Consider the following 10,820-nt stretch of genomic DNA (forward strand, 5'->3'; position numbering starts at 1 on the left):
CTATATGTGCATTGCTTGTGTGTTTCTATGTTATTTTCATTACTCTGTGTATGTGTGTTTACATAAATGCACACAAAGAAACAAACTGAACTGTATAATGATATGGGCAGACTAATATATAACTAATATAATAAGTATATGTATTTTTACGAAGAAACAGCATTACCAGTTGTCTACTGTAGAAGTTACCTAATAATTTCCTACAAGCAATTTTGATACAGCCACATCATGTTAATTTTAACATATAATCAGGCAAAAGCTTTCAAAGCTGATAGAAGTATAATTTGACTGTACGACTGTTTAAGATCATTGTGCTGAACTTAAATGAGAAACTGGATATTTGACGGGAAGGACAAAATTGACCTTTTATAAAATTCTTCTTACTCTTCAATAATAAAAAATGGTGTCTAGAAGAGTTGCAGAGAAAACAAGTATAATTTCACTGACCTCAGAGCTGAAATAACTTTTCAGGCCACAGCATGAGAAGATAAGAGCTATTACATAAAACACAGAGTGCAACAAATCTTCTAAACACATGTATGAAATAAGTTCAAGAGTAAAATGTTTTCAAAGTTGAGTATTTTCTGACTGGATTCGTAGTTAGCTCAGGTTATGAAAAAATCGTCCTTTTAGTAGGAGTTCATGAGCTTAAGACTTAAGCAGAAAGTACTTTTCACCATTTCATAGAACTTTTTAGTTCACATAATACTATCTTGATGGACAATTATAATTTCATTGAATTAACTTTACAATTATTAAAAGTCTACATGCAGTAACTGTAAGTAACATTGAAATTATGTATCATTAGGGCTTGATGTAGCAACATTTGGTTTTACAACAAATTACCTGAATGTAACATGCAACATTTTCAGAAAGAGTGAAGTAACATCTACTTGGGAGGAGGGGGGGGGGTAATACACGATACTTTCTATATTATTGACTTCAAAATTATTTTGCCTTTTATACATATATTTGAAATTTTTTACTTCGCACATTGCTTTTTAAGCCCCTGTAAAAATTAAAATGTAGAAAAATACTTACGTGAAGACTTGGATGATATGTTAATCTACCATCACTTGTTAAAGTTACATACTTCTTCTTCCATTCTTTATTCAGTGTTTTACTGCTGCGTTTATACAGGTAACCCTATGACAGCCACAAATGTATGAGTTTATCAAGAGAGTTACACAGGAAAAAATGTCTAAAAATAAATTTCATGAAATCTCATATGACATAAACAGGTGTTAAGAACAGCTAGGAAGCATGCTACTGTAACACAATGTTTCATTTATTTTATCCCCAAAGTGTTTGTGCAGGGATATAGTAGCTCTCTCATAACTAATCCCAATATATTATGTTACAACCAAAACAGTAAATAATAAACCATTATTACTATTATTGTTGTGTACAATGCAAGATCAAAATATTACATAAAACAATAATAATACTACCTATGCTTAAAGCTTGAAACAAACAAACAGAAAAACAATGCACCTGCAAAATGTATGCAGTGTGCATTTGTTTAATTCAATTCAATTTTACATAACACTGAGAATAAGTAAGAGAGGCCAATATTTTGATAAAAACCTGTATCCTGCATTTGAAGTGTGCTCATTTTTAATAGCACAAAGATGTACGATACAGAACCTTACTCGTAAATGATGTTACTTCTTCATTAATATTTTATATATTTCTATATCAGCTTCAAAAAAACAACAGAGTATTTAAGGACCACAGTATTTTAGCACCCAGAGATACTATTTTTTAAAGTGAAGTATTCATAATATTATTATTACTAGAGATGTTTCTAAAACCATTCTGAAATACAGATGATGATGATGATCAGAATACAAAAAAATATATATATTTTTATATAAATGAGGATGATGTTCCAGTGTCATAATAAATGATAGAATAAATATATAAACAAAAGTAATAGGAAAAGTAGCATCAAACTCAATATTAGAACAGAAACTAAATGAAAGATCAAACAGTACACATACATGTAATGTACGAAACGGCAAAGATCACCTATAGACTTATAAATCTGTAGAGTATGTATATTATGATTCATGTGTAGAAGTGAATGATTTACAGATTCTTTGGATATTTCGAATAATCATCAATATCATTGGAGAATGCACCTTAATGTAAGAGACTACAAAACATTTTTGCACATTGTTTGGTTAACTGGATAATGTGCGCATTGATCCGTCAGTATGCGAAATTTCATTAATCGATGCAAAATCCTTAAAGACTTTTCCTAAATACCTACACACTTACTATAACATAAGTATGCACACACACACTGCAAGTTTTATAAAAGATGAAGAAAAAGATCACAGCAACATACATGCAATAAAAGAGAACGATAACAAAAAAACCCTTTCTTACCTGTTTTAGAGGAATATGTCTTCCACTACCTACTTCACCATTCTTTAATTTTTTGTCTTCTTCTCCTTTTTTCAGAGGCTGTAAAAAGATGTTTTGTTATTAGTATCAGTAGGTTTTAAATCTTCATCTAAATAAAACAAAAACATATTTCTATGTTTAAAATATATCAAATCCAAATAACATTTTGGTGACTTTTTACAAAAGTCACCAACTCTGAATCCAAATGTCCATTATTAATTTAACTGAATATTTTTAAACTTTTTAAAACCTAAAATTCTAATTAATATTCTAGGTAAATTGAACTAAGTTAGAAAAACACACATTATGTTCTAACAACATGAAGTTATTCTAATGAGGTCAGAAATACCAATTAAAAGAAATGAAGTGGTACTATGATCAAACAACGTATATACTGTGAACTCAAAACTAAAAACAAGCGAGAATACCCTTTTTGTAGTTATTATTAATTGCTGTAAATTTGAAATATTTCCTCGGATGTGAAATTTTACTTGGCTGTATACAAGTTGATAAAATTAGGAATTTTATCACTTCTTGTTATCTTACTTGTTGTTTGTGAATTTCATGAAATTCAAATTAAGTGTAGGATTGTATAAGCTAATGGATTCCACATTTCAACAGACTCAGAAAATCGGCTGTAATTGTAACTTACGGGAAACAGATTAGACCGTCTGCGTGTTTTGCGAGACGTAGTTGGGGTGGAACTTGGTGTTGGAAGATCTTTTGAATCCTTTGGTGTAAGATTTGGGGTAGTTAAAGGTTCCACAATAATAGGTCGTTCTGGTTTCTCGAGTTTTGATTCCTTTAATAAAGAGTCAGCAGCATTGGTGTCTGAAGCTTTGTCTCGAGAGTTTGGTTCCTACACAAAATAAATTATTTCAAGTTACTCAATAGTCTCATGCAGATCCAATCCTTTTGATCAGTGTTTTCTTTCTTAGTACATTTCACTTGTTCATAATTATATACCATTCTCTTATAGTTTAAGAAGAGTTCAACTCATTGGTATTTCTCTTATAAACGTTATTCAACACATATTATGTTACTATAATATTGCCTTTGTTTCTACAATTACTACTAGGTGTTATATAATTTGCATCAACTGTAATGGTGGCACATCCTGAACATGCTACAAATTTCACATGGGCCACAACAGCATGAGTTAATGTTCTTTTTGTAATAATCAAAATACATCAAGACATCAATATCATATATATCCACATAGAAAACTGATTCTTTATTGACTACAATGTGATATTAGCTCAGTTGTAAACTTCCTACCTCTACGGAGACTTTCTAATGTATAAAAGAATATCAAAACTTCATAAAAAGATGAATAAATATAAGTACAATTCAGACTTCTGCAAATTTTTCTCTGTCTGCAAATTGTTAATAGGATATAAAACTTGTGCCTGAGAACTCACCATGGTAATCTTGGTATTTTGAGAATGTGTGATGACAGTGTGACTGTGACTTGATGATGTGGTTGCAACCCCTGAGACTACGTTGTTGGCATTTAATTGACTGATATACCCGTTATTAGTGTTGCCACTTGACAAAGGAGTAGGTGTTGGGATGTAGTAGTTACACCTGATCTGGTGACTAATAGGTGTGCCAGGGTGTGAAGAACTAGAAGTTAGCGTAGCCATTTTCTGCTGCACAATTTTTTGACAGGCTGTGTGATGAAAAATAATTTAAACATTTTTGTTTTACTACTATAATTGAAAAATGTTTTCTGTTCATTCACTAAAATACAAGTCTTAAAAATCATTAAATTTAGTAAGAATTAAGTTAATAAAACAAAATGGAGTGATTTTATTTCTTAAATATGGTGTACAATAATTAAAAATAAATGCAACTTTTCATATTTTTTGTTCTTAAATGATTAAACGTTTTTAAGATGATCCACAGAAGGAGGTTTATTATAATACCATTTTTATTTTCTCTATATTGATTTATTTAAGTATTGCATTGAATTCGCTGAACTACATTATATACCAGAAAAAGTAAAGTTATCAAACATTTATAAAAGTAAACTTAATATGTTTGACAAAAATAGAATCAAACAATATTTAGAACATAATTACTGCCACAAACTTGTCATTCTACATGTTTTTAGAACAATCTGAGAACTCCAAAGCATCAAAGAGACTGAATGAAGTATCTGTTAAATTTCAGTATGAAATATTTAATACAAAAATTTATATTCTAAAGTTCTGTCAATATTTTACAGCTTAGATAAATGCGAGACTGAATATAATTTTCTGTTACATCACAATTATTCTTGGCCTCCTACTTCACAGAAAATTTTAATTTTTATTACCTGGATTTGGGAAACCAACAGAGTATGTGGAACGGAAACTAATGTTTGCCCAACATTTCATTTCTCAGTAACTTTAAAACATACTTGAACAATATGGGTGAAAATATCTACACAGATAAAAAAATAGACGAGTTGCATAAACTAATAATGTTTCTTTTCTATTTTTATAAGTTGAAACTAGGTGTTTGATCAAAAATATGTACAAAGTTACACAAGGGCTATCTGAACTAGCCATTCAAAATTTTACTGATAGACTAGATGGAAGGAAACAGCACTCACTGCCTACTCTTGGGATACTCTAACTGAATAGTGAGATTTGACCATTGCTCTTATAACATACCTATGCTCCCAAAGTACAGAGTGCATTTTTATAGCAACAGAGTGTGAACCACATACCTTCAGATTTAAAGACTAACACACAATCATTAGGTCACATCCAACCCTAATATTTGGTACTATAATGTTGCAAGTATATGAAGTATAGTGTAACTCATAAAACTAGAAAATGTTTTTAGTACTTATGTTTACTTGTCACTTTTAGAATTTTATGCCATAGCAACAAAATATCAGGTGAAGTATCTAAACAGGGTACTATTTCTAATTACCTGAAAAACTTAAATGAACTGTAAATCATAATAATATCCAAACTTAAATGATGTACAAGTTTATTACATTTACTACAAATATGCAAGTACATAAGTGTATAAAGTATTGGAAATACTGTGTAGACATCTAATTTTAATTACTGCAGGCTAGTTTATTTGGAATTATAAAGAAAAACTTAAAAGAAAATAATTTGTTGTGCACAAATCTTAAAGCTGTCTCTGTTTAAACATCAGAATTTAAACACTGCTTTTGCTCTTAAAAAAAAAAAGAAAAGCTTATTGAAAGTGAATAATAAACCTACTAATCAGATACAAAAAGATGAACTGAATATGTTGTTCGGAACATAAAGAATAGAACGGAATGCAAATGTGAGCATTTAATAAAAGAGGAAAAACATTTTACTTACCATCTTGAAATACTCTTTCTACATTCAAACCATAAGTAGCACAAGTTTCATAATATGAGCAACGTTTCAGATCATTTGCTAATTTCCTTGCCCGTGAATCATCAATGATTCGAGGATTACTTTCACTAATAGCATCTAAAAAAAGAAAAAAGATAAAACAAATTCTACTTATCAGTGAATTTCTCTTTTACATAGAGACAAAAAAATTCCCAGCTCTGAACAAAATCACTTTCATACAATTCCTTAAAATAATACTTGCATTTACCTACTGCAGTGACTAAACTCACTCGTAAGGGATGTTTTCCCTTGAGCTTTGTCTAATAAGCAGTGAAGTATGCAATAAGGGATCATAATGCTGATATTCATTTGGTTTAAGTGTTTATGCAATATGAGCTGCCAGTAAAGAGAGAAATCTAGGCTTAAGTGCCTCTGGGGATAGAGAGTAACAAAGATATCTCAGTTTTGTACAAAATCCACAGCACATAATAACTTATGAAAGCCCACACAACAACGTTGAACAGATGAGCATACGTAGCTTTGTGAACAGCTTTTCTTGTATACAAATTGAAGTATTACAAGGTATTTTAGAGAGTAGTTCAATTGTGAAAACATAATTAAAATTCCTCTATTAACAAAAACAAATGATGGAAAACCCAGGAATCATTGTTTCTATTACTTTGTCTTTACTGGAAATTGAGAGAGCTTTTAATAAGATGGCCAGGAGTCTGCGATAAGTATTTCTTTCTCTCTCTCTCGCTAACAAAAACAGACACAATAGAATTAGAAGAATTCTAGACTACTGTAAAAAGCATGTAATAAATAATAAAACAAAGTTTTGAGCTCAGTTTGTTTGATCAAAAAAATCCTAAAGGCAAAACAAATATAATAGGATTAATTTATATTTTGAAACTAATAGAATGTTTTTTGTATCCCTTACCTTTGTTAAAAGGCAAAAAAAAACATCATGCTATCTTAAGTTTCATATAATGAAATGAAAGATAAATTTTATTTTCTGATGATGGAAATCCCAGCAATATGAAAATAGTAAGTACAGTTATTTTTCTTATTCGTATAAAAAAAAAACTTTCTTCTGTTAAAAAAACACACTGTAAGTCCTTTTAATATGGTAATGTAAAATTGCAATTCCTGTTTCAAGTAAATTTGATGAACAAGCAGTAGTAACCTGCTCTCTTTCAGAAAATGAATTGTTCTATTTACTGGACTATCAAATGTCTTGAGTATCTACAAGTGATTTAGTATAAGAAAACATGTAATTGTTTTTATAATGAAAGACTTTATAGAATAACTCATTAAATTTAATTTAGGTTATATGTTAAGATGCAGAACTGTAGTACATAACTAACTGTGGTTTTATTTAAAGGGGAACTAAGCTTGGACTTTGGAAGAGCTGGCAGAGAACTATCTTTTAAAAGGTTAACAACACTTTCAGAAAAACCTTTCAAGCTTTACCCTGCTAAGTAGAAATAAACATGACTAAAAACAAAAATAAGCAAACCCTAAGATCTATTTTTCGCCCCAGCAGAAAGCATTAATATATGTAAACTATTAAAACAAATCTTTAAACTGTTTGAGAAAACAGCTTGCATAAATGTTTGTGTATGAATGTGAAACTTTGAATAAAGTACTCAAAATGTACTACATATTCTAACTTAAACATCACTTACACAATTTTTAAACTATCGTTGTGCTATTACTCATTCTTCTTTGTAAATTAATGAGATATTTTTGTAACTTTTTGTACTAAACTTAAAAGTTAGGAAACTAAAATCATCACTTACCATTTTTCAGTTCAGGTTCACAATTATCATTTATGGTTAGGATTATCAATAACTGTACTGCAGACACACGTTATATTCAAGCAGCGAACAGCACCTGACTTCACCAAAAGGTGTGCTGAGCTTACTAACGGAGCAGCTTTATGACGCCAAAGTTTATCCCCTTTTCCTACCCCCTCAAGATATGTGGCGCCATTGTTCTCTCTGGTACCGACTGCTAACAGTGTAACCAGTCACTGGTAACAAACCCATGTTGCACGTGGACAGAATACAACAGCTGGCTTACTGAAAAGCGATCTATCTGATTTTGCTTGTGTGTGTGTGTGCATATATATATATATATATATATATGTGTGTGTGTGTGTGTGTGCGCGCGCACACACAGAGTTACTTCACTCTTTCTGAAAATGTTGCATGTTACATTCACATACTTATACTGATATACTAATACCGGTAATCTCTGATAAAAAAAGGAAAAACACTTGTTTTTCTATTCCTAATATCATACGGAGTTAGTTAATATTGATTTGCCACGTCGCCCTGACAGAGAACATAGGTTTTTCAAGCGATGCTTATGTACATATCCAAACGAATGTTAGTCCTCATTATATTCTATTTTCAAAGTATGTAGCTAACTGGAGCATCTTGAGACATTTTGCAAATTAGACGACCTTTATCTTCATCTAATAAAATATTACTAAATATGTTTATAATTTCTATATCTGGAGCCACGGTATTTAAAACCTAAAAAGGCTACTTGCGTTATTTTGAATTTCTTTCTTCCCTCTCTTAGGTTTAAATTGGAATATTCTGTAAAAACACAGAAGCTCACTATTTTGAAGTAACTTTAACTATTTAGTAACTTCAACTATCAAAGAACAGAAAAACCCTTCTTGTAGCATTATGACTCATAACATACAAATCGCATTAACGGATGAACTCAAGACAACAGAAATATATTCATCAAATAAAAACCTTAATATTCTGCTTTTACACAGTGGATACCCTGAAACAGTTTACAGATTCTGTCAAAGTAAAAAATTCCAAAAGTAATAAATTCAAGCCTCGCAAGAAACGGTCAGACACATCAAACAACATTTCTTCTTCCGTACATCATAGTAACGTCGAAACTAAAGCAGACCACCAAATAATCGCCACTTTCCATCAGTCGGACATCAGGAAAGTATTGGAAAGAAGAATTATTTCATTCTGTCTTAGAGCACGTAGGTTGTATCAAGAACAAAAGCATCGCCAGAAACGATCAGACACATCAAACAACATTTCTTATTCCATACATCATAGTAACGTCGAAACTAAAGCAGACCACCAAATAATCGCCACTTTCCATCAGTCGGACATCAGGAAAGTATTGGAAAGAAGAATTATTTCATTCTGTCTTAGAGCACGTAGGTTGTATCAAGAACAAAAGCATCGCCAGAAAGAATGGTGCTGATAAACTACGTCTCGAGAAGAGCGTGGTTTATCAACTGAAACGTACGGTGTGCAAGTTAAATCTGTACAGAAGAGACTCTGAGACATTTACATACTAGAATTACTGTGCATATACAAGCACTTAACACAACGAACGCCACTTCTGAATACGTAGTGTTCATTTGTGGCTGAAATTCTGGCAAAACCCAAAAATGTCAAAGGACGAAAGTATATAAATGTCTTATACATAAAGAAAAATAATCCCAAATTGATAAATATCGAGATTGGACTTCTATATTCTTTATTGAAGAACCGTTTCAATACCACTTTTCAACATGCACATCCGTGGAGTTTATCAAGAAGCACCTTTTCACTCTGTAACTGTAACCGTATAAACCTACATTTTTTCATACACGTAACGAAACATAAAACTTATTATACCCATCAAGATAAACAAGTATATACGTGTAGGACACCTACGATACTATAATTATCTTTATGTTATATTGCTATTCTGCATTTTTCCTTAATAGTACTAATATTTATGCTGAAAGTTCGCTTTTACTTTATCATACAAACTAATATTATTATAACGTGCCACGTCATCTATCCAAACATATACATATTTCCCATTTCTTATTTTAAAAATCAACTTGACTGAACGTAAAAGATACAGTTTTGACATCAACAAGTAAACACAAGTAACGAATACAAGGGGTCAACATCTCGGCTACGAGTCACTTGTGCGCATGTGCAAGATTCACCTGATGTTATTATTCAGTATATCGCAGGTCTGCAGTGACATCAAAAACTTGTATAAAGAAACAGTTAGCTTCAACAATCAGAAAACTTTCATCCGAGATCCATCAAACTTGTAATAATAAGCAGTTTTTACCACCTAGTCCGTTATTTTTTCAGATGATACTCTTAATGATAAAAGACCTTCACAACATTCAAAAGCGATATTCAGCCGTTTCCGGAAAATTTAAACGTCTAACGTTAAAATCTCGAAATTTATTTATACAAATATAAGGTTTGTTTGTTTTGAATTTCGCGCAAAGCTACACGAGGTATATCTGCGCTAGCCGTCCCTAATTTAGCAGTGTAAAACCAGAGGGAAGGCAGCTATCATCATCACCACCCACTGCCAACTCTTGGCCTATTCTTTTACCAACGAATAGTGGGATTGACCATCACATTATAACGCCCCCACGGCTGAAAGGGCGAGCATGTTTGGTGGGACGGGGATTCGAACCCGCGACCCGCAAATTGCGAGACAAGCTCCTTAACCACCCGGCCATGCCGGGCCCAAATATAAGGTAGAAATAACTTTTAAATAAAGTTTGTACCTCGAAAAAACCTTTTTTTAATTATATTACTTTTATCCGAATTATTTATTATATATAGATATATATATATATATCATACAAGAGAGTGAGATCAAATTGTGCCAGAAAAATATACTAACTGAAATTAAGACTGCAAATTTTATAGTGTGACAAGTCGCAGCGAGTCCGCCCCCAACACACACACACACACAAGTTGACACAAGTCTGGTAAAATCACATATCAGCACCCATCGTAAATAAAATAAATTTAAAACTATACACAATCCTGTTTCCAGATTTTGACTATGAATCTGGATTTAAGTGTGTGAATGTGCGTTATTCAAAACTTAATCACTACACAATATACGACAGTCAAAGACGAAACCTCTTTCTACTAAGCAAATTACCACGATTACCATTCAAGTCTATATATATATATATATATATATATATATATATATATACTACTTCTTACTTACTTACTTACTACTACTAACTAACGTACGTAACCTAAACCCTTA

The 10,820-nt window shown here is 31.5% G+C and overlaps 1 protein-coding gene across 1 annotated transcript in view; it reads right to left on the reverse strand.

Moving 5' to 3' along the window:
* LOC106465525 (centaurin-gamma-1A-like) overlaps positions 1-10,820 on the reverse strand; it is a 113,695-nt gene that overhangs the window by 22,838 nt on the left and 80,037 nt on the right. Inside the window, exons 6-10 of the mRNA XM_022393435.1 lie at positions 5,745-5,879; positions 3,834-4,084; positions 3,065-3,271; positions 2,395-2,472; positions 1,042-1,146 (exon numbers count right to left, since the gene is read on the reverse strand). Of these exons, the coding sequence (XP_022249143.1) occupies positions 1,042-1,146; positions 2,395-2,472; positions 3,065-3,271; positions 3,834-4,084; positions 5,745-5,879 (776 nt within the window). The remainder of the gene's footprint in view (positions 1-1,041; positions 1,147-2,394; positions 2,473-3,064; positions 3,272-3,833; positions 4,085-5,744; positions 5,880-10,820) is intronic.

The sequence above is a fragment of the Limulus polyphemus genome, unplaced genomic scaffold (genome assembly GCF_000517525.1).
Source record: "Limulus polyphemus unplaced genomic scaffold, Limulus_polyphemus-2.1.2 Scaffold1971, whole genome shotgun sequence".
Classification (NCBI taxonomy): domain Eukaryota; kingdom Metazoa; phylum Arthropoda; class Merostomata; order Xiphosura; family Limulidae; genus Limulus; species Limulus polyphemus.